The sequence below is a fragment of the Gymnogyps californianus genome, chromosome 8 (genome assembly GCF_018139145.2).
Source record: "Gymnogyps californianus isolate 813 chromosome 8, ASM1813914v2, whole genome shotgun sequence".
Classification (NCBI taxonomy): Eukaryota; Metazoa; Chordata; class Aves; order Accipitriformes; family Cathartidae; genus Gymnogyps; species Gymnogyps californianus.
Window position 1 is genome coordinate 10,892,211 of NC_059478.1, and position 25,829 is coordinate 10,918,039.

Here is a 25,829-nt window from a genome sequence, read left to right on the forward strand (position 1 = left end):
CTATCAAGTACTTTCAATTGGCCACTGACCAAAACTGTAAAACAGACATTACAAAGCAAATCAAGGAAGGTTTTGCACAAAAAACCATACCATCCCTTTTCCATTCCTTTATTTTCAACCACCCTGACGATCATGAATTCTAGACCAGCTGTGGTCCATGCTCTTGGGGATGAGGGACATGTTCTATTCAGCCCAGATTCTGTTAACAGGTAAACAACGCTTGGCAAAGACACACACATCTAATAGCAGCAAAGAAGTTACTGAAGACAAGTCACATCACCATTCATACTGTTTTTGCTGGTGCATTGATTTCTACATTCATTCTCCAAAGATTTACTGTGATACCATGCGAACAGACAACCTTCACCATCCTGAGCTTTGCAATAAGGAAGCTGCTTGCCTCCGGTGTAATTTTATTAGCCACATTTGTTTAGCCTGAAATTTCAGGCTGTTTGGAACACGCTGGCTGGAGTCTCACAGCACCTGGACTAGAGCCTGGCACCAAGAGAGAAGATGCTAACTCCCTTGGAAATAAAGACCGCCCTTGACCTTTCCCTGCGGAGTCAGGGAGGTCAGTGGTTGTGGGGCTCCTTTCTGCAGGACAGGGTACTACAGTCAGTATTACACAGGGGGTGCATTTGCAAAAGGGCCTCATGCTGGCACTTCGATTATTGCATGAAATGTTTCTTCAATTAATTACATGCATAGAGAAAAGATTTTAGATGCTCCTAGCAATTCCATTAGACAGCTGCACCAATGAAAGATTGTTCTGTAGGACCGAATATAATTGATTGTAGGTGGAGAAACAGAAGCTGTTTTAAAAACCTGGCTTAACTGTTCTTTTGCCTAGACTTTACATCGTTTACAAGAACACAAGATTGTAAACTAGCTCATTCTAAAACCTGAAAAGACATCTAAAACAGATTTTTGAGATCTAAAACACTCCTTTAATAGATTGGGTGGGATTTTCAAAAGCATCCAGCACGTGTCTAAAACTCCAGCTGAAGTCTGCGTTACACTGCCTGAGAGGGGACTTCAGCCAGTGCTGAGAGGTTCCGATGACCCCACCCAAACAGCAGTAGTATCACTGAAATGCTAAATGACAATGAAGGGTTCAGTCAACAAGTTCTATGACAACTTCTACAACTACATTTTTCCTTCACAACAACTCTATTTTTTGGAGCTACATGACACCCAAATATGTGGAAGAGCAAACCACTGCCTACTCTACACAGACTGCCCTCTGCATGCATAGAGGGTGGGGAGGGATCACCTCTGCATGCACAGTACTGTCCTTCCCTGAATATCTGCACTGTTTTTCACATGTTGCCTCTCTATACACACGGATGGGAAGGCTTTGACTGGGACAACATATTATCCATTCTGCAAATCCCACAGGGGATTAATTCCATAGGCAATATTACTTTTGCCTACATGGCTGGGTTGGAATCACTACAACTGAGCTAGAACACTAAACAATATCCTGAAATCTGGATTTCCTCAAAGTTATTACCCCTCCTGAGGACTCCCAGGCTCTGCTTCACCACACCCCACTGGAACAACCCAAGAATCCCTTTCTCCTTCTACTGCCCTTACTTTTTTCCTCCCAAACCAGATGAGTGATACGGCTCATTTCAGGCAGACATCTATGCAAAACAAACTCAAAGATATTAAATTCAAGCCTTAGCTTGACTTTCTACATCAGAAATTTGTTCCTCTGTGTAAGTAACAGATTACAAAGCTTAATCAAATAACCTGGTATCTCCCTTAAACAGGAGAAATGGGAAGATGTTTGAGATCCTGAAGAAGAGAGATGCCTCTGAAGACCACCACAGGAGCTCTGAGCAGAATTCAGTTCTCACCAGTAGCTGGTGATGAATGTTGATGATTTTCAAAGACATTAGAAGGATTTCCACAAATAAAAAGTATACAAGTATAAAACTTGTAAAAAGTACTGGACCTGGACAATTTATCTTAATATAGGACCCAATGTAGCAATAAAAATACTGTATATGTAGCCAATAAACAGTTTTACATTATCACAAGAACAGAGAACAACAGTGTTGAACCAGAAATATCAGTTTGGACTCTTATCTATTTGGTAACTGGTAATTCTGTTTAAATAAGGCACAAATATTAGCCTTTTTAAAAGATCACTGATAGTAAGTGGAAAAGATTCTGTAATATTACAGAGTTAAAAATGTACCTACAGTTAAATTTAACTGAGTTATTTTTGAACCCATACAAGGTTAAAAACCAAAAAAGACATACCATTTAATGACTGTAAACACCCTATAGGCTTTATAAATAGTAAGGAAACAATGTGGCATAAGCACAGTAACTAACATTTTGACTGAAATAAAAATCATTCTAAGCTGCATTTTACCTTCCACCTTTTAGTTCATCTGTTTACTTCTTTTCAGCCTGCATTTTCACTCAATGAAACAGTGAATTATTACTACAATGCCTCGATTTTGAAAGATTCCACTATCAAACTTTCAATTTTATGATCCTTATAATAACTATAAGAATATTAGCAGCCTCACATGGCTTCCGTATTTTTTCCACAAAGGTGAGAATGGGACTATCTATGTGATAATAGGAGTTCAGTGCCTAACTCTCATGCAACACCAGTAAGATTTATTCTATCAGAGAGACATTTTTGAAAACCATTTTCTGGCAGCATTCCTGGACTTACGTGTTTGATGGTTTTGAAAGTAATGATGGCCATAATTTCTGAATTTTTTCTATTTTTCTCCTTAAGACATTAATACTGTTTATTATCTTTAATAAATTAAGAAAACAAAACATCATCTTAGATGGAACCGTGGACAGAAACACTATGTCAGATGCAGAGGAAAAGAAAAGGTGAATCTTGAAATTCTCATCAACAAAATGCAAGGACATGAATGAGAATGAGTGAGAAGTGCTACAAGAACAAAAACTTTTGTGTTGCCTGTCTTCTCTTAGGCACACTTGGCAGCACTACCTTTGGGTAATGTTTAGTACCAGCAAAGGAGAAGAATGCCCTCTACTGAGTCATTAATACCAGCTCTAAACAAACATCCATGAGGCTTCTCTGCAGCTTTCTCATCCGAACAGCACCTGAGCCACCTGGTCTGACCCACCTGTAAAGTTCAGAGTAAAGATTTTAAATAATTTTTATGACACTTCTGACTTTTCATAGTGCAAAATATTTTGCCAAATAACATTTTTATGTTATTAAAAAAAATCCACAATATACCATGTTGATACACAAGAGGAAACCAAAGGATAGAGAAATACCTTGGAGTACAGACCTCTGGACATACAACCTCTAACTCTGGAATACTGAGATTCTCCAGCAATGCAGATTGCAGATGCCCTCAGGAATGTTCATGTTCTAATCAGATACAGATATTTCTGTAAGATTTGCACTTTTACAACCTTTTACCTTCACTGCACTGATTAAAAAAAGAATTCTGGAGGCTCATCCTCAATGACAAGTACTGGCCCAGCCCTTCTCATTCTGGAACAAGCTGAAACTTTTGCATTAACAAAGCCAAGGTCTCACTCTGCTGCATCTCTTTAGTAAAGCATCAAACATTGCCTCTGTAATGATATGGATCCATTCCCTTAGGTCAGCTGCCTTGTAATAAAGCAGCCAAAAAAACCCTTTCCATTTGTGTTAGCTAGAAGGAAAATTCATTCATAAATCTCAGTGTGGCAATTGATATTAAACTTTACTACAAACTACTATTAAGATATTAAAGCGCAATCTGATCCAAATACTGACCTCATGAACGTGCTCACTCAGACCTATACTGAGATTAAGACTAACCATTCATGACAAAGAGGGAAAGAAAGAAAAAAGGTTTCTGACATGAGTTTAGAAGAGCAGGAGAGCGTTCTTCTCAGGCACAGTTCTTTATACCCATGTGTTACTTCTACCAACTGCATCACAAATATCCTTCAAAGTCGACAATTCCAATCTGCTGAAACTTACTTCAGGCCTTTCCTGTCCTGAGCTACTGTGGAGGACAATATATGTATGGTAAGGTGGAGAGGTGGAAAAAGAAAAGGGGAGGAAAATTAAAAAAATAAAAAAAAAAAGGAAAGAGCTGCTCCATATTGCAGCACAAATTTCCAAATATCCAAATATTACTCAGGAACACTCCCAGAAGGAGGACAAACGCTTGTTCTAAATACAATATACATCAAGTCCATTTATTCTCCTTCACTGAATTTAGAAAGAGATTTTTGATTGTTCAACTTGGCTAAAATGAGAGTTGGATATATGCAGTCTCAAACTGAATCCATAATCCTAGTTTTCTAGTGTTACAAGTAATTTTCAGTCATGACTCTTCAATAATTTAACTAAGTATGACTTCTACGTAACAGTAATTCAATCTACCTTCAAAAAGGTAGCTACTAAAAATGGAAAGAAAATAGTTCAGAAGAGGCACAAATTAGTTTTCAAACACCATTAAACTGTAGAAAATAAAAAATAACAGAAATCTATCAATTCCACTTACACTTTCGTTTCTGAAAATTTTTAGATGAAATAGTCTACCTAGGGAAACCGGATAATATGTCTTTAAAGTGTCTTAGTTGTAAACAGAAGTTAATAAACGTCACATTATAATTCAGCACTTCATGTACTTTACAGAAGAGAGAAAAGCATGCGCCACCTTTTTGAAGTCTGGAAGACAGGGCCACAGTTTTAGTTTGAAGTAAGTTCCAAGTTATATTCACAAGAAATTCCTTTATCTAAAAAAAGTTTCCTTTCCCCCCCGCCCTTTGCTGAAGAAAATTCTTGCCATGGAAAATAATTATTGCTGTTTTGTAGATTTGCATTCATCTTCTAAGATAGTTAAACCTCTTCTCAAAAGATTAAGGCAATTACTATTCATTCAAATATTCACATTTGTATATTTCAGACAAATCAGATTGCTCGGTTCATTTCATGCTTAATGGGATTAATATAGTACCTTCAAAACCTGGTTATCTGTTAGGTGATACCTTTCCTACTGCTTAGAGGAAGCAAATGCTAGGAAGCACCATACACCTGCTGTATTTTTAACACAGAGACTAACTAGTACCTGATTTAAGAGTGCATTCATATATTTAGTTCCATTTTGTGGACCTAACTACAGCCAACAAATGAACTGGGTAAACATAGAAGCGGATGTCCCAATGGCAGAAAATACATACTCAACTGAAGAGAATTATTTTTATAATCAAAGATCTCTTATTCCTTTTTCATCTTTTGGTTATCACGTTATATGGAGTTATATGGAGTCCTGAGTAGTCTCCCTTTAACTTCAGATGGGAGTCAAGTTTCTCTTCTCATAGTTTTATTATGTTTTATTTCCACTGCTACTGCTGGATAAGCTATCCTTTGAAATATTTAGACCATAGTGAAAAGCAGAACTCAGTTTACATAACGACACCACTTCTTGAAGAAGCCCACCCTCTTCCGGAGTTTCATTTCCTTCCTTCCCATCTTTCTCCCAAGGGACCAGAATGGATGGATGTTGAGCAAGACTTGCTGGGAGCTGATCTTCTGAGGTATTGCTTAGTGTTTCATTCTGCTTTGCATACTTATAGGAAGAATAGCCTGCTTTGAAACTTTCTAGAGAAGCAAACTGGGCACTTGATCGTACTGGAGATGGGGATGTCATACTAGTGGTGTCCATCTTGTCAGCAATAAAGGTTTTGTCACTACTTTCTTCTTCCAGTCTTGAGAGAGATTCTCTATGGCCACCAGAAGAAACCTGCTTCCTTGGCGATGGAGGGAGCTGCTTCCCATGGAGGACACTGTCATCCTGACCGAGGTTCCACTCTGCTTGATCGTTAGCGCTGCTGCAGAGCAGGGTAAGGTTGCTCTCACTAGGTGCATTCGACTTGTTCTGAAAGAAAGAACATGTGTTTATAGTTAATGTCACAAGAAACATCTCTACACTGGCACTTTTGAAACAAAAACACTGTAATGGATTTTGTGTGTTCCTAAATCATGGATCCCATTTGCGGTTCAATGTTTCAAAACAACAACCCCAGAAACAATGTAAGATCAAGCGTTTTTACACTTTCTTGCCAGAACACTCTGTCTCTTATCCTAAGGATCTCCTTTTATACAGAGGAAGGATTTCTGTCTCCCCTGTCCATTCAGTCATTGCACAAGCAGTTTTGACAGTGAAAAAAGACACACTTTGCTGGTTTGTACCCATAATATGAGAAGGAGCTGGACTAAAACTAAAACCAGATGGCATTTCCTCTTTGCTTCAGTAATTAATTATACCAACTTTCAATATTAAATTTTTTTGGCCAAACAAAAATGGGCATTTTATTCATGTGACCCCTGTGTGACACTCATAATATAAAATTTTACAAGCTTTTTAAACATTTGCATCAGAATTTGCTGTTCCAGTAACTAATCTTCTACTATAGGATCCCTTTCAGCAAAAGTAAATGTTGGACAGCTGATATGAGCTGGAATTCAAAATCACTAACATTTTTTTGGCTAACATCACAGCAGTGACTTGGTGAGGGTTTTAAAGTTGTAGGCAAGCAGTTTGTTTACACTACAGGTCCTGTGCAACTCTACCTAAAAAAGGATCAAGGAGCCCTCTTAGAAAGCTCTGGAGTACTAGTCTAGCAGTGTTTCAGGTGCAATTACCACATGCATCCCATGACTTAATCAAGATGGAAACATCACAATATCACTATGACGAGTTTAAGGATGGAAGGTGAAAATGGAAATAAATACCTTCTAAAACGCGTAAGAAAAGACTAAAACCAGCTCTGGGAATACCAGATTGAACAGCTAAATATAATATTAAACTATTTGATTAAGTAAATTATTACATTATTCACAGCTCTATACATAATTACTGTTATAAGGGAAAAATATTGTTCCAAGATGACTTGGTAAACTGGACAAAGGTGTAACCAATCTCTTGGCTGGTGAAAAGCCATCATGCAGTGCCCAGCATGGGTGTACTCTTACGTAGCCCTAGGAAGACACACTAGCAATTCTAAGGACTATGCTGCAGTGTCTGAGCTGCATGTTGTTGATTCCAGAAGTGCAGGATTCCATTATAAAGGGACTGGAGTTGTTTTTCAAATGAAAGCAGAAGACTAACCGCAGTCTTGTAATCAATGTCATCCATTGACCTAAAGAAATCCAGGCTCTTTGCTCCTGAGAGCTTTCCTTGATCTGAACTGTGTGTGCTCAGCGTGTCCAAAATCTCCCCAAGCAAGTCCATTTCTCCTTGATGCTGAGGAGTTATTCCAGTTTCACCAGAATCATCACTATCATAAAAGCAAGCAGAAGCTTCTTCACTGTCTTCCGACGATAATCTGAAAACAAAAACTTTTCCATCAGCTAGGAACATAAAAACCATTTTATTACAGCCACTTCTGAAAGTAAGTATGAGAATGCATTCCAAGACTTTTGAAAGGGAACATAAACCTGGAATTTCTTTCTACTAAAAATTTTTCCTAAACATAGATGTATGATATCTATCGAGATGCAGTTACCATTAGCTGGTTCTCCTGTCTCCTGACTCTTCCCCGACCACCATAACTGTTATTTCAAGTCACCCTTAATATGACTTCCCAAATCTTCCCTTCAAATTTTACAGTTATTCCAAAATTGGTTCCTCTTTTCCCTTGTCTACACCTTACATTTAGGTCAGTGTTGCTACACCTCTCCAGCTGACCTAGCCACATACTTTGTTCTAATGGCAAGACCTGCATACTGCAACTGTTCTTCTGTCCTACGACCAGCTTTACTGAAGTACCGTCTATCTGCAAGGAGAACTTTTGTCTGTCAGAAGCAGAAAACTGCTTTTGTCTCTTATTTTCTCTTTCATTCATTGCAATACCCTTACCTCTGACCCCCATACTACTGCAGTCTTTCCCTATCTCTGTCTATCCAGAATACTACTACAAAGAGTATTTCCATGGCTCACTGTTTCGATGATAACCTTTGAACGCTTCAGTAGCTCCCTCTTCCCTGCTGCATCATGGCTTAAGCTGCTTGACTTTGCTTTCAAGGTCCTTCATGGTTTATATCCATATGTTCATTATCAAAAATCATCTCCTGAATTCAATCAGAGAATGCCTCAATGCAGCTTAAGCCTCAAGTTACGATTTTCCTTAAATTCACACATAGGAAGACCTTGATATAAAACTCACAAGGCAATATTTCTCTTTCAGACCCTTCAGAAAACTTTCCATTGTCATGACCACAACACAAGACTTAAAGAATAGATTAGCTGAGGTCACTGCCAACCATGTTGACTAATATTACTTCACTGCTTCTTTGTGTATGTAGTCTATCTTTTTATCTTGAGTCTGTGAAGACTGAAGATTATGTCAAGCTCTTCTAGGCACTATAAATAACGAAAAGATATAATAGCCTGTCCCTCTTTTTAAAAGCAGATTTAATCCTAAACTACTTGACATCATCTAGATCAAGAATCAAGCTAGCAGCCTGGACAGGAGAAAAATGCGTCACTTGAACTGAACTTTGCTGAATAACACTAGTTACCCTTTCTCCCATACATACACACACATCCGAACAGGCTTCTTACTTGCTTGTTCTCTCCATTTCATCATCATCGTCTTCATCCAAGGGAAAATCCTGGTTACTGAGACACTGGTTGAAACGAGTCTGAAGGATGGAAAATTAACATTATAATTTCTGTTTATTTTTTCTATTTCAGCATTACTTATTTGGAGACTAGCTGCCACTTCACTCATTAAGACTTCCTGAGCACTTGATGAGGAAAATCACATATCGATCAAGTCTTCTAAAAGTTGTTATAAGAGGATGTGAAGTCCTCAAGCATCACCAATTAAAGAGCAAGAGAATAATTTTTCTTCATGGCCTATGGAGGGCCTTATTATTTATGCAAAGCCTGGAGGGCCTTATTATTTATGCAAAGCCTTGATTAGCAGAAGACTGATTATTGGAGGAAAAGCATCACTCAAGTTACTACCTACCCTTTCTTGCAAGTATATCACAAAAAGCATTGTGGTTTACTACTTTCTGATAGAACTATTTGCCAAGTTTTGGTTGATGTGGTCTACTGGATGAAGAAAAATGGATTTTTGAAGTAGCAAATACAAAAGAAGTCAGGAGTCTCTTTGCATAGCTATATTTATATTAGGGTGTTAAAGAGAACTGCAGAGTAAGTAGTATGCCAGCTCGAAAACTGTGCACTAAGAATGCCTTTGTGCAGGATAATTTACTGTAAATTACAGTTAACTCAAAGTTAGTGTACACTCAGAGCATCCCATAGGAAGCTTGTGTAGAGAAGCTGGTGTGCTGTAAATTCACACACTACTATACTGAGTACTCACTAACCTGTTATATCACATTATTATTTAGCAAACAGAACCAGGCTAAAGATTTCTACAATACTTGAGAAAAAGTCTCTATCTTGAGCAGAACATTTAAGTCAGGAATTTTAGTCACCTGTGCTTCACAAATTACTCTCTTAAGGTCTGTGCATCTCTTATACTTGTTTTTTATCAAAAACCTGCAAAGATTAACTATGCAGGCAATCAATCCACTGAAGAGATTCTGAACCTTGGAAAACTGGCCATAATTTAAAGACATATGGATAGAATTTGTGCAAAGGGAAAACAGCGTTAGCTAACTTTAAAGAAAATCATACGCAAGTAAAAAGAAGTGCTACTGCCCACATCTCATCATGCAGTTCACCAAACGCCTAAACCTACAACAAGTCCCTGATGGGGAAGAAATATGGCCTTAATTTCAGGCTACAAGGAGCTTGGAAATCTTGTACTGTGAGGATTTCAGTACGTCACCTATTACAGATGTTGTCAGTGTTCTACATGTACTAAGACACTCTCTGTAACTTTTTCCCCCCATGATTGTCAGGAATGTCTCAATGTTCACTCTTTATAGACTGACACATTTGTTCTTGTTCAACAAGAGAGGATTTAATTAAAGCAGCAAGTTTCGATAACACTTTCCATAGAGGAAACGTGGTTCTTAATGTGTTAAACCAAGTAACAGTTGATAGAAAATGACAGACGACTTAGAGTATTAAAAACTATGAAAGAACCCAAACTAAGCTTCATTCTGAGCAAAAGTTATAGGATGGAATGCAGAGAAACAAACTATTGATATTTCTAAGTCTTTCCCAGTTTTGTGAGTTCTTTGTGTCATTCCCATCAGTGTTGTAATCAATCATATCCCTGCTTGTAACTAAAGGGAGGTTAACCACTGTCTTAATTGATATTGTTAATTCGTTATCTTACTGATTACTGCCACAAGTACAGTCACTGTTTTCAGTTTAAAAGTTGCTGCTTTAAGTATTTATCTTCACTGGGACAATTAAAAGACTTTGTTTCTATAACACTAGTAATTCACTACTTCCCCAAGAAAATTCTGACATGACATTCATTGTAATTAAAGCTCTAATCCTGGAACTGACTCTTGGAGGGCAAAACCCTGTCTCTGTCTCACTTTCTTGGAATTTGCATCAGAATTAGATGCTGCCATCACATTTACTTCTACTAACGTAAAGACAAGATTTTGCAGGAAAGAAGGCTCCTTAAAAATGTTGAGAAATTTCAGAAAACAAAATGAAAACCGACACTTGTTCATCTGTAGATGGATTAACTCTGTCAATGGAATAAAATCCCACAAGATAACAGTCACTGATTTGTCGAAATAATAATGTTTAAAAGAGCATAGATGGCAAGTTTCAAAAAAATTTAAAAAAACCCAAAACACCACAAGAAAAAAGAAAAAGAAAAAAGAAAGGTTGTGTCTTTGAGAAACAGGAACTGAATAAAATTAATTAGAATCAGCAAACACCACAGGCATAGCTGTGGCCCCTCAGAGCATCTACAAACAGTATTATGCAAGTGTGTTAGTGAAAGCAAGAATAACGTCATACAAATGAATACAACAGAGCATATGTTGATAAACCTAAAAATACCAAACCAAACCAAAACCTTCTCATTCCTGATGGTCAGACTCTCTTTGAAAAAATATTTTTGTTACCAATTTAAATGTTTAGCGGTACAAAATTATACAGGAAGACTTTCAAGAACTAAACCAAATAAAATGGGATTTACATACAAAGAAAAAAAAGCAAATGGGGAAGGAGAGGAAAATATCTGGCTGTAAATAACAACATTCTCCAGAGTTTACAGCTCTGTGAGCTAGTCATAGAGACAACAAGCTACACATGTTTTTGAATAGGTGACTTTCCTCTAGGAGCTGTAATAAAAACAACTGCAAGGGAGGGGTATGTCCAGACTACTTTGCAAAGAAAGAAAAAGAAAGAAAGAAACTCTTAATAAATTCCAAAAGGAGAACCATAAATCTTTTTCAATGCCCCACTAGGCAAAGTGACATAGTACGTGCACCTGCAAAAGCTGTCAAAGTCATTTAAGAAGTCCTTCCATTACTGACGTACCCTGCTGTTTGCAGTTATTTAAGCTTTTAATTTCTGTCTTTTCTGCATTTTGAAGTGTGTAACCTTTTTTATACCTTTTTATGAAAAAAGGACAGACTTCTGTTTCCTTCCTGATCAACATTCTAATAACAACCAGACCATTTAAATTTATTACCGCAAGAAATGATATGGTAACACTCCTTTCTTGCTGCACCAGAACTTTATAAAGTCTTAATAGACTGCTGTCATGTTTTTTTCTATAAAATAAAGCAACACACTTCTTTAAAGTACTCAATTGTTTTGCTTCTTCCAACTAGTTCTGCTTACATAATAAATCTATTATTTAATGTATCGACTTTGTATCGAAACATGAACAGGGATTCAGCTTCTGCTATTTCAAATTTTTCTCATCTTTGGGCACACTGCACTGCAAGAACCCACCTCTCATCTTGCTTGGAATATAAGAGAGTTCAACATACTTAAACACAACAAGCTCATGCTCTCCACAAGCCACTGTTGAACCATCAAGCCTGTGCTTAAAGTACGGCAAAGGAACAACTGCAGCCAGCGTGAGGATATATATCCTTTTTGTATACATGGTATACACCCTCTTTGGTTTCTGCTCCACTTCAAAATCTCATTCTGCAAGTGGTCTGCTACCTATACAGTTGTGGTAAATGCTGATCACTGAAACCAGAAAGAGAAGGTGCTGACAGTATAAATACGGGTAGAACCAAACAAAGTGACAATAGGTCCTTAAACTGTTCTCCTCTGCTTGCTGGTAGCCTCACAAAATGTACTACTATGGCATAAAAATGTAGACAAAATACATGAATGCTAAAGGATTTAAATGTAAGATGGTTACATTCTTGATTGGGCATGAAAGTCAATCTTTGAAATGTCAGCTTTTTATTTAACGCTAGACTTTCAGAAGCACAGCTTTCTGGAATGAATGCTTATTGATTGACACTAAGGCAGGAAGTTTAACAAGGCTGCTGCTATTAATTGTCCTCAAAGTGAGAAACAAATAATCTTTTGATAAATGGCAGCACACATATAATTTCACATTTACCAGCTACTCAATACATCAACACGTATAAAGTTTCAAGAAAAGAAAAATATCTACTATGGTTTAAATCTATGAAGTACTGTTTCCTCTTTCTTAAAAATTCAAAGATTATTCATTCAGTACAAGAAAGCAAAATAAATACAAGTCCACTACTATTTATGGTTCAGTATTTTATTTTACCCATCCTCCTCTACAACCCAATCACAGACGTAATTATGGCTTCACCTCCAGTAGGGAAGCAAAAGATCTCTTAATCAAACTTTCTAGTTAAGCAAAACCCATTGCCTTCCTTTCCAGTTAAAGACTGTGACCTAAAGCAATGGATAATGAAATCACAGGAAAGTACTTCACATTACACTCCACAAGAGCTGAGACTGATGGGGGAAGAGGAAAAGAAGAGAGGTAAAAAAGAAGTATAGTTTCTGAACTTTCTCTTCTTCAATGCCCTTCTTTTTCTGGGACATGGTACAACCAACCACAAGCTTAAAGTAGTGCGAGGAATACCAACTAGCTACATGGACACCAGACCAGGATTGATGCAAGCAATAATTTTAGATTAATTTCTAGAAAAGATCCCTTCAAAAAATTATTTGTGTGCTTTTATTCACAGAAAGTAACACAAAGTAATGATGCCTCACAAAAATAATGCTCTGATATCAGAAAAGTTGTCCTTGATATAAATTAAATAGATTCTAAGACGCCATATTTGCCTTTTTTTTTTTTTTTTAATTATTATTAACACAGGACTCATGGATCATTTAAAAGCTATTAAAGTTAAATAAAAACCCCCTTCATCCTTCGTAGGATAGAAACTTTCTCTGCTTTAACAGATTCAGACATATAGATGATGCATTTGAAAGAACATGAAGTGGTTGGAAACATCCACAGCTGTATGCCATGAGATAGAAGTGTCATCAATTCTGAGATCCTGTTAATCAAAATGATAGGGAAACAGAGATACACAAAAAAAGTAGGTTCCCAATGACAGAAAGAAATCCTCTTCTGTGACAATAAAGAGCTTGCAAGAGCAGGAAATCCCCAAAAAATCTGTTTGGACACATAGACAACCAGAAACGTGTAGATAAGAGTACGAGCACAGTACTTTGAAATGACAAGCTGTAATACAACAGAGATCTCCACTGACTTCTGTAAAGTTAAAGGAAACATTAATATCCGTGCTGAGGTAGGATTTATTGCAAGCAAGGATGACAAATTTGTTGAGATACTTAGTCACGGACAGCACATTATAATTATTTATGTTCTGAATTACTGTGATGAAAAATTAACAAGCTCTAAGCTTCCTACCTTTTATGTATGCTATACTCCTGAACACAGATAATACTTGAGAATTTTGTAACACTGCTTTTGATTTTTAAGGATTAATCACGTTTCTGCAAATATTTTTCAGAAATAGTTATGTTTTTCTCCAAAACAACAAATAAACTTCCATTTCCTCTGAAGAAGCGCAGACTGTTTTTCCCTCAGGAAGCCTGCACCATCTCCTGGCCCTCCAAATCAGACCGAGGCCCCATGCTGCCCACAGTCAGGCTATCACCTCCAAATAGCCAGATCTCGCTCATTCTTCTCAATGGCACAGAGGTTATTCCTAGCAAAAACGGCCATTTTCAGCTGACACACTGTGGCACCATGCCACACGTCATTCTAGCTGCAAAGAGTGCACCATCCAAAGGCAGCCTGGCTTCACTTTAATTGGCAACAAGCAGAAGTGTTAGTCTTTTAAAATAGGACATGGAGATTTTCAGTGCCATTTGCAACAACTCAAGCGAGCAGCTCTTTTATAAACAAGTATTCTTTATGGAATTTTTTTGTGGATGATTTTAAGAATCAGACTCACTGGGCAGAATTTGCGGTTATGAAAACTAACTAAGAAAAGTATCACTTATTTTCCCTTTTTCATGCTTATTAATGCCCTAGGTTTACTCAATGATTAGAGAGAAGGGAAATGACAGAATGGAGGGTTGAGGGGGTGTCCTGGTTTCAGCTGGGATAGAGTTAATTTTCTTCCTAGTAGCTGGTATAGTGCAGTGTTTTGAATTTAGTAGGAAAATAACGTTGATAACACACTGATGTTTTCAGTTGTTGCTAAGTAGTGTTTATACTGAGTCAAGGATTTTTCAGCTTCTCATGCCCAGCCAGCGAGAAGGCTGGAGGGGCACAAGAAGCTGGGAGGGGACGCAGCCAGGGCAGCTGACCCAAACTGGCCAAAGGGATATTCCATACCATATGACATCGTGCCCAGTATATACCCTGGGGGGAGCTGGCCGGGAGGGGCAGATCACTGCTCGGGAACTAACTGGGCATTGGTCGGCGAGTAGTGAGCAATTGCCTTGTGCATCACTTGTTTTGTATATTCTAATTCTTTTAGTATTATTATTGTCATATTATTATTATCATTATCCTTATTTTCCTTCCTTTCTGTCCTATTAAACTGTCTTTATCTCAACCCACAAGGTGGTTTTTCTCTGATTCTCTCCCCCCCGCACTGGGTGGGGGGAGTGAGCGAGCGGCTGCGTGGCGCTTAGTTGCCGGCTGGGGTTAAACCACGACAGGGGGTCACAGTGGAGAGAGGAGCAAGAAGATAAGGGGGAATGCACGTCAGAAAAGAAAAACTAATCAGTGTCCATATGCACAAAGGCATGTGAATGTCCATATGCACAAAGGCAGAAAAGGGAATGTGGTTTTGAGGTAACAGGAAAGTCAAGAGACCTCAAAGTAACTCCGGTGCACAGTGTGTGACTTTAGTGAATCAGAGCAGCTGTAAACCCAGTTCGTCTGGCTGGAACATGCTACCTATTTGATACAACTCCTAAGCAGGTAAAACAGAGATTACTGGTTAAATTGATCTTTCGGTTAAAACGTGCATCATATCCTTACATTAGCAGAACTATCACATGGTAAAATCACTGCTGTGATTTTACAAAAAGTGCTGTTTGCAGATCACGTGTGACTTTTTCAAAGGAAAACTTAGCAAAACCACTGAAGTTAAAATGTACAATGTGGATGTGATCCTAAACACAAATATCATATACCTCCAGACTTCACGATTTAATGGAAAACACCAAATGTCACAGAACTTTAGACAGATAAAACCTGAGCAGCACTGAATTCCGTCCATCAGACACATGAACAGTGGAAGAACCTATTGGAGGGAAGCTCTCTATGAAGCTTGAAAACAGACAGACTAATCACATTTGCAAGGAAAAAAAGATTGTGCCTTAGAAACAGAAATATTGATTCCAAGCACATTTCTGTTTAAGGCTCCCAACCAGAAGAATTCGCAAGGAGTTGTCCCTCCTCCTGTCTGACACCAGTAGGAGTCTTCTGCTCAACAAAGAAGGTCTCAACAAAGGTCTTTTTCTACAAGAGCTGGGGAACATGGATGGCACTCAGATTTGGATGCTATTCACTAATTTCAGATATTTTAGGGCCTAAATTAGACAGCAGGAAAGAGGCATCATCAGGATGCAATCTAGATTCTAGTTGGGCTGATTTGCCCTTTGGTCTTGTCCCTCTCTCTCCACTTACTGCGGAAAAAGCCTAAGGTAGCACTGCTGCTAACTTCAGCATCTCAGTAGTGTCTAAAACTAGACGGGTTGAATCTGGGCTTTCACATTCAGAAACGCTGAGACCCCTGCAGGAAAGGCTTTTCCTGTTTCTTCTACTTCTCCCTCCTTTTGCCCCCAGCCAAACTTTATTCTTTAATTGAACTTCTTTATTCATTTTTTTCACTCTTAGGTACAGGATTAGAGAGAGAAAGAAAAGGTTAGGGAACATACAGTACTAGAGCTGAAGTTTTAGACATAAGGTCATGCTCTCTGAACTTTCAGGCCAGAAGGTAAAAGCAACATGGAAGTTGGGACGCAGGTCCCAGCCGTTGGCTGACGGTTCTTCTGCCTCCCTGCTTTGGCCTGGTGGAGCCAAAACGCAACCCGTGGAAGACAGAAGATACACAGCAAATGAAAGCGGAAGGTACCACTGTTACATTAAGATGTCAATAAATTCTCCTGATGAAAAAATTAATCTGGTTATTTCAATTAACTACTAAGGACAGAAAGGTTCATCCAGTTTTGAAGGTACTTTGTGAAATAGCATTTTTCTTTCAGATCCTTCAGAAAAAAGAAACCTTGGTAGACATACCAGTATGGTTCGTTTGTTTGTAGAAGACAGACCCTCAGAAGGGCTGCCTTTCTATTTGTTAAAAAAAAAAACTAAAATAGGTGACAATAATAGCCAGAAAAAGCACCCGCAAACTTTTTGCTTGTCTAAATGTCTCTCTCAGTAGGATAAATCAGAGGTAGATGTGCTGATGACTGCCCTGAAAAACCAAACATTCCACTAAATGCCCACAGGGTAACAAAAAATTCCAGAGCTATTTCCTGACCATTACCCTATCTTCCCATTCTTTTTTTTTTTTTTTAATTGGAATCACAGTAATTAGTGGAGAGATTTCTCCAGTGATGTTTACTGCAAAACTCAAAGAAGAATAGGCAGCCACAAGGTTTACACTGGTTTATGGGTGCAGAACGAACAGCAGAACTTTGCTGCGGAGACTTGCAACAGTCCTTCACTTAAAACCATGGTGAGAAGAGATCGGGGCAGAGAAGCGAAGGGAGCTCACGCTAATAAAAACACTGAAATAAAAAAAAAGCTTTACAAACTTATACTACCTCTTTTTTCTTTAAATGTGTTCACTGACTAAATTAAAATCAGTCACTATCACTGTTTAGAGGCTGTATCTACTATCTTCTTGTGGGGGGGAGGTTTAAGCAATCTTGTAATTGTATCTCTACTTGGTAGTGTGTATTCCTGAAAATAAAATTATGCATGAGACATGAAAGCATCTAAATGTTTAAGTTGCACAAAATCCAAATAAACTTTCAGGTAAAAAAAATAAAGGAAGTACCACTTGATTTCTAAGAGGTCTTCTGTTGTAAAAAGCAAGGTTTATACAAGGCAAAGGGTACATGCGAGCCTGTACTACTTCGGAAAGGTATCAGAGCCACGAGAGGGCACTCTCGTAATCTACAATTTGAATTTTTGTTGCCTAGCTTTTTCATTTTTAATTAAAAGGAAATCTGACTGTTTTGCAGAATGAAGAGATCTTACTTGACACACCAAGACAAAAGATTTTTCTCCAAATTAAAGGAAGCTAATGATATCTACAATATTTTCAAATTACACCACATTAGCTAAAGAAACAGAATTTACTAATCAACCAAAGCTTAATTCAAAACTATATTTTACAGAAACAAAATGTGATTTACATTAAAAACTAGCTCTTACTATTTATGACATCTGTCAATTTGTAATATTTTAGTCAATGAGAGCAGAAGATACCTCTGGCTATATAACCAGTATTATCTGTGGATGCTAGGCATAGACGTGATCTCAAGCACATTATCTGAATCCAAACACAGGTAAATGCCTTTAATCAGAGCTTTTATGTTTCTGAAATTATTGTGGGGTTGTCTGCGGGATTTTTTTTTTTTTCTTTTTTTCTTAAAGGGGTTCAGGCACCTTATACAGAATATGTACATTCAGCACTGCATTATCACAAGCATTTTTCTCTCCTCTTTTATGCTCCTGGAAAAAAAAAGTCTTCAGAATAGCCCACTCTCACCACCTTTTTCAGGTTAGGAGGGTAATCAGTTACTGGAAGCCCTTTGTAGCTAATGATTGTGTCATTTATTTTACTGGCCATTGTACGGGTATTGATAAATGGGGCACTCCTGAAGGTAAGGTTATTCTGAACACATCTTCCTGCCTGACACTTGCTATCTTTGTTGAACAGAAGCCAAGTATACCTACTGCAAGCTGAATTACATATTGTCTAGTTACTAGGATATACTTCAATAAAAGTGTAAAAGCTACACTTGTGATACGCTTTTAAAAAAGAAAAAATGGTAATTCTCTTCTGTTCAAAAATACCAAGAAAAAAGTTTAGTCTAACTTGGCTTTTGTTACTTTATGCAGAAGTGTTTTTAAAACCTTCTTAGACACTGTATTTAGATCCTGCAAAGTCATGGGAAGTAGTTCACTTGGTTTTTTCCATATATGAACATTTAAAGTAGTGCTGACACACAGGGATTCCTGGTAAATCCACACTTAGAATCCGAATGCCCATTTCCATTACAGCTGCAAGGTAGTGCATGCCTAAAGGTACAGGTATTACATACATTTCCTTACAGACAAGGGGGCATTGCTAACTTACTAATTATAAAGTGAACTGGTAGTGCTTATTTGGTATTCTGCAAATCTTCAAGAACATTTTATTAGCCACTGAATACATTAGGACTATTGACATCCTGAAATGCTCCGTTTTTAATAAGCTACCCTATCACCTGATATAACAGTAAAATTACAAAGACCATATTCATGAAATCAAACAGATCTTCCTGGCATTCTATCTAGGCTCATAATAAATATGTTCTCTCTTTAATTATACGTTAATTTGGAACAATTTTATAGAGCTCTAACTGCATTTAGGGCTCTGTCTACCCAGAAATCTGCATTACCTGGGAGCATATAATGAAACAGAATTAAAATAGATTATGCAAAAACCGAATGCACAGTAGCCTAATACATGCACTGCCATACCCTCCTCATCAATAGTTAAAGGAACTCAGCAATATCGTTGGCAAGATACCGCAAACAGAGTTGAAGCAATCTCATGCATGCATTAATTTTTATTTCAAAAATTTTAGCTGGTAATTTCTTATATCTTCTACATACCTAATTAATGCAGGAGATAAAACACACCAGAGACATATTATTAGACCTAGGCACGAAACAGTTAACAGCAGCGCACATGCCAAGGTTTTAATAAGGCTTAACAATAAAAAGCTTCAATCCTCCACTTTCACTAGATTTTGTTGTTGTGGTTTTCCCTTGCTTAGGGCAATCCATCTGTTAATGTTGACTTGCAATATAGTCAAGCTCGCACACGTATAAAAAGCCTAGAACAGCTAACCTAAGCAAGAGTAAGCTCAAATTAATATTACAGAGATAGAACAATTCATCTTAGGCAAAGATTAATCGTGTGTGCGCGCACACGCGTGCACACAGGCATGTATGAGTGCACTCCCTTTATTTCTTTTTTTAGGAAAGACTTTCAAAATGCAAATTATAGGAGGGCAAGCTGATCACTACAGTTTGCAATAACACAATTATTTATCCTCTGATTAGGTTTTGACAGCTATTTTACATGCTATAATTTGTTTTGATTTACTGTTAATTTTTTAAAGTCTGTTGCCGATCTGGCAAAAAAAAATACAATAAAACCACTATGACAGCAGTGATAAAGCTTAGTAAATATTCATTGTTAAAAACGGCTCTGCACTGTGACCAGTGCTGGTATTCTCCCTGGGCCAAACTGGCCTTGTTTTCAATAAAACCAGAGAAGTATCCTTTCCCTTGAGCCCTGTTAGGCTGAGGCTGCAGTTGGAACTGTCATCTTCACACAAAAGCAAAGGGGTTGGGTTTTACAAACGCAAAGCCTAATTGGGAGATCTTCATGTCTGTACCCTTGACATTTATTAAAGCCTCATCAACAAAACAGGAAATAACCGTACTAATTAGCAGACCCACATACAAACTACCATTTGTTGGGGTAAAAGCAGATTCACTTCCTATTGTAAAGGAAACATCCTCCCAGACCCCAAAATCCTGTTATGAACCAATTATTAAAATGACCTTTTAGAGTGAAGCAAACTTTCATATCATACATAATGTTTCGAAGTAAATATGTTTTACAGCATCTCAGGTAACTATTAGTTAGTATTTATGTTTAACTGTTTCCAAGAAGTGGAGAATGAAAAGCTCAACGCATGCGTCTAACATGACATAAAATATAACACCAAATTCCTCATAATTACAAGTTTCTAAATGTTTCAGTATGGAAGAGAGAGTAATAAAGTACAGCGGTGCCTCTTGTTTGGAAGCAAGATGACCATTAAAAGCAATCTCTCTGTCTTGCTTGTTGTTTGTTTAGGTTTTGGGGGGATATTCAAATACACTGACACTGCAACTTAATCAATATCTGGTCCTTACTTTACATATACATCAAAGTGCATGAACTGCACGTTAGCACTATCCTTATACTGCTATAGACACTCATGGGCACCATTTTAGAAATCTGGGTGGAGAGGTTCATTTGCAGGATAAAGAGTTACAGAAAAAAGGATTAAACCTGACAACAATAGCAATCTGTGAAATTCACTTCTTTTAAATGGCAGATTGAGTACTAGATCAAACATAGTCTCTCTCATACACATACACTTGTGAATACAAATATATATTTTTATTTGGACGTAAAATTTAAAATCACCACTTACTGATAAAGAACTTGCATTTATGTTATCTTATTCAAATACTTACCAAGAACAAAAATAAAAACAAGAGTAGCAACAGTAGACTATTATTTTTTAGAAATATTTTGGTTTGTTTGCTTTTGGGGAGGAGGAAAAAGTAGGAATAGCATGAATGAGAGGTGAAGGAAACTGCGAGAGCAGAGTTCTTGGGGAGCGATCACCATTTGTTCCTTCCTGCCCACTGGGCTCACGTGACATTCGGGACGAGAGCTGGGGAGAAGACAGGGGACCTTCCGTTTGCAGCAGGGCTAAACTGCGGGGCTATTAGTTACATGCTTTGCTAGTAAACAAACCCTATATATGTACATGTATAGGTATGTGTGTATACACATACATAAACATGCATGTGTATATGTATATACGTAAACAAAACTATGGATGGATATGCACTCCTGTCTTGTTTTCAAAACTAAAAGACGACTGGTAGAAACAGCAACAATGACATTAAAGGATTTAGCAGTATACAGCTGTACAAACACAAAAACATACAGAAGTTAAATTGTTCTGTCCGAATACAGGCCTTCAAAAGAAATGTTTAATTGTACCAAGATAAATTGTATTCCTTTGTATCCCTAGACTCCTGTACGTAACAGTAGGCAGCACTACCATATCAGAAAATTACTGCAGATTTCTTTAATAAAAGCAGACTATAAAAATTCACCAACTACAAGGGTACATTTGTGTTACATATTTGCACAGTTTTAGATTCACCTACACTAATCTGTGAATGTTGGCTTATAGTGCATTAAAAGCTTTTTAGTACCTCACATTATCAAAATATTGGGGGGGGGGGAAGTTGCTATATATTAAAATGACGGTTATATATTAGAAACAAGTACTTTAACAACCATTCATGTTATTAACATCAGAGCTCTACTCATACATTTAGAATTGTATATATTCCCTTCTGATACTCAGTGAAGAAAATCTATTGTACACAAGTTCCTGAAAGAATGCAGGCACCACAGCTGTCTGTATATAAAAATATACTGAGGGCACATAGTTTAAAACTTTATCACTGGCTTTAAGAGATCACAAAAACAGGTACAAAGTAAAACCTGCCTAAATAATTAAAGCAGAAAGTCTTCGTATTATTTCTAACCCTACTAAAAACAATTACTTAATACTAATGCACAATTTCAACACCAGTTAGCAATAATCTGCATCAGTTCTATGTTAAATTTCACAGACTTTATATTTATTAAGGATGAAAACTAATTCAAAATCAAATTGATTAAACAGACAGTTCAGATTTTTATCATTGCAATATCTAAAGTAAAAAAACAAATTTTGTTAGATCAGCTGGACTGAATTTGTATACCTAATTCTCATATGAGGAAGATATAGGCATTAAAAATCCATATATAAACATTCTTTACATGTATTAAAAATATACAATAACAATATAATGTAAAAATATATACCCACACATTAAAATATGTACATATGCAGGTATTTATTCCCAGAAGAAAAGTGTTACAAAAACTATTGTATTGATGCCTTTGAAATAAAACTGTCAAAATTAATCCAAAGACATTAAAACACTTGCCAAAGTTGAAACACTACACCTGTTACTTCAAATCAAGACTAGAAAGGATTAGAGAACAAAAGGACAAGAGATCGGCACAGTGTTAACTAACTGACTTACTACTAAAATAATAAATCACAACTATCTGAGCAAGGTTAAAGGCCATATGACTGCCAAATCAATTTATTAGAAATACAAAATTAACGTGTCCCACTATAAGAAACTAAAAAAGATAGCTTAACACAGATCTGTGAATAGACCAGAATATATTTGTTGTGAGAAGCCTTTATCCAAAACAGTATTTAAGAATTAAATCTCAGATCCATACTTACAAATGTCCTGTTTTTTCCCCTCTCAACAGGGATGAAATACGAATAGCCTTTTTCCTCCATTCAAGCAGTACAGCAGTATTTCTATAATCATAGCCTCTTAATCACACTATCCAAACACAGACAGTAAAATAATCTTAAACAGATTCACTGATGCATTACTATAAGTGGCAAAAAATTTTCCTCATATGTATGTGAATAAGAACAGAAGTTGCAGGTGTCTTACCTGTGCCAGTCTTCGTTTTTCTGAGTTTGCTCTTTTCTCATAATGCAATGTGTAGACGGGAGCAGTCTGTACTGCACCAGCACTGCAAGTTCCATACTCTTCCTCAATCTCCTAAGCAACAACACATATTTAAATTCCTTTATTTATAATCATTATCTGCAAACATACCCTCCATATTATGCATGCAGAATGCATTCAAAATTATCTTGCCACAATCTATTACTGTCATGAAAATACCATCTGTAGTAAGAAAATCAAATTTAGCTTTTCAAGCAGCTGAATTATCAACATTGTCATTTAAAAGATGAATTGTTCAAACATCTAGGAAATACTTCTGAAAGTTTTCTTAAAATAGCATTAAATATATCTAAAAACCGGTTCCTTCTCCCTACAGAAAAATCTTCTGTGGAAACAAAATTTTCAATGGGAAAAGCAGCTACAAAATGCCTAAAACATCTTTTCTGATATTTCTGCAATGTTGCTTCTGCAAAATGAAACTATTCCTTCGTTTTTAAACATTGCCATTGTTCACATATCTTATGAAACCAAAACGGACAACTACACCTTCTGAAATACATTGTACTGCAAGACTCTCCCATCTCAAATTCTCAGCTTGAAGCAAAGGCTTCGATTGTGATATCAAAGCAATCAACTTTATGAAAACATACATCCTGTTAATGTATCTTTGAAGACCTCTGTTGTTCTATGATAAAATATGCAAACAATAAAGAGATTATTCAGTGGATGCATAGAATGACAGATAGTTGCCAGAGGGCTCGTTATGAAAAATGTATTGTTGAACAAAGGGCTAAGCATATTTCAAAAGTCATTAAAAACACAAATCTCATGTGATTTGTAAAGTATAAGCTTCAAACTGATACAGGAAGCAATGTAAGAAAGTAAAAAGTGTACTACGTACCTTGTGTTTTAACTTACTCTTCACTTCTTTTATTCCTTGCCTTGCCTGATTTTTTGCCTAGAACAACAAAAGGACTTAAGTAGCTCTGCAAGACACTGGCTGTAGTCATGGAACAAGCTTTATGATGCCATACTTATTTTACCTCTTTTTTTTTTTTAAACACCTGGTGATATAAAGAAGGGCAATAACCTTTATCACAAATTTCATACATGCATTGTCAGTATATTTTATATATTCATGCTTTGTCCATGTATTTAAGGACTTTTTTTTCACTACATGCATGCCAATGCTGTGAAAACATACATACTCAAAAATTCTCCAATATTACTAAGGACAGGCTAAAAATGGTTGTATACATCACTCCTTTATTTGAAATGGTCCTTTAAATTTGAAAGGGTATTTTAGCAGTAAGGCATGTTGGAAAAATGTTAAGATTTTCAAGATGAATGCTACAGTGTTCCAGTCTGGCAACTTGCGGGGCAACATCAATCTTAAGAGAAATGAAGTGATTTCATATGCAGATGGAGATTTTGCCCAGTGTTGCTGAACAGCGTAGTGCTGCTATTTAGGGGAGAATTCTGTATGCATTAAAATAGGCAGCCAAGGATCACTGTTGCATAGAAAACAGCCAAGAATGTTCTTCAATAGAGAAATGAATTATCAATACAGAATACCACGTACTTATGCTAAAAAACATTTTAAAAAACAAAAGACAGAGAGAAAGAAGGGGAGGGAGCAGGAAAAAAGAAAAGATGGTGGGGGATGACACCAAAACCCCTAATCCTAACAGAAGGAAAGGTATCTTTCTTACATGAATATAGGAAAAAACTAGGAAAGTTTTCAAGGTTTTCTTGAAAATAGGACTTTTAAAAATATATTTAAGGGCATAAATATGTGGAAACCACCTATTTTTCTATGGTTTTCTACACATGGAAACTCAGAAAAAGAAAATAATTTTCTTGAATCAAGAGGTCAGAGAGTCTTTTTGATCCTTAAATGATACATCTATAAGCTCAATAACAGCACAATGGGGTGCCGTGTAGCAGATGCTAACCTGAGAGCCACTTTAAACTTTCCAGATCATGCTCACAGCATTTGGATGAATTTTGGAGTGCTGTGTTCTAACTCTGAGGGATGGTACCGAGCACATTACTCAAGGCTACCAATCAGTTATCTAGCAATTAAGAAATGCATATTTCATTTCTCTAGTAGTAGGCTCCATAAAGCGCAACAGCATGAGAAATTAAATGGGGTATAAATATAAACACCTTATACACCCAGATCCTCACAAAATTTACCAGTGTTTCCTGGCATACACAGAAGTTCACTTTGAAGAACCTTTATTATCAAGGACATAATTATCAAAATTGAAGGCTGGGAGAAGATCATGTCTAAGCTAGTGCAAACTGAAGAAGAATAATTTGCAGATAACCTGTTAATGAACCATTTTTTAAATTATAAATGAGTCCATGAATGTGAAGTATATTTAATTTATTTACCTGTTTCTCTCCACAACTGCTGCGTTTTTCAACTGATGTAAAATTAAAAATTCTGTTTGAAAACTTTACTTAAAATACACTAGCTTAGACTGATGTACTGATTTATTCAGGACTTCTTATTATGTATCCAACTAGTGAAACATTCGGAAAAGCAAAAAGGAAGCCAAGCAAAAAGGAAGTATTTTCCCATATATTAAAAATGTAACCTTAAAATACTTCCCACTTCATTTTATACTATTGTTATTTTTCCATACTGCATAATACCATATAATTTCACATGCTTTATTGGTTAGGCAGTTTTTGAAAACAAGATCTTTTAAGCTCAAAAGTATAAGCTTTAAATCCAGTTAAACACGAGTATTCTAGTATCATCTTTAAAAGAGCAGATAATAGAAAAGACTTGCTGCACACATTACTGATGCTTTACCACATCTTTTCAATAG

General features: G+C 36.8%; 1 protein-coding gene across 2 annotated transcripts in view; it reads right to left on the reverse strand.

Annotated features, from left to right (window-relative positions):
* Nucleotides 1-5,156: 5,156 nt before the first annotated feature.
* DENND1B (DENN domain containing 1B) overlaps nucleotides 5,157-25,829 on the reverse strand; it is a 165,864-nt gene continuing 145,191 nt past the window's right edge. For both annotated transcript variants that reach the window (XM_050901330.1, XM_050901331.1), the window contains exons 19-23: nucleotides 23,888-23,944; nucleotides 22,969-23,079; nucleotides 8,580-8,659; nucleotides 7,125-7,341; nucleotides 5,157-5,891 (exon numbers count right to left, since the gene is read on the reverse strand). In XM_050901330.1, coding sequence (XP_050757287.1) covers nucleotides 5,340-5,891; nucleotides 7,125-7,341; nucleotides 8,580-8,659; nucleotides 22,969-23,079; nucleotides 23,888-23,944 — 1,017 coding nt within the window. In that variant the 3' untranslated portion in view covers nucleotides 5,157-5,339. The remainder of the gene's footprint in view (nucleotides 5,892-7,124; nucleotides 7,342-8,579; nucleotides 8,660-22,968; nucleotides 23,080-23,887; nucleotides 23,945-25,829) is intronic.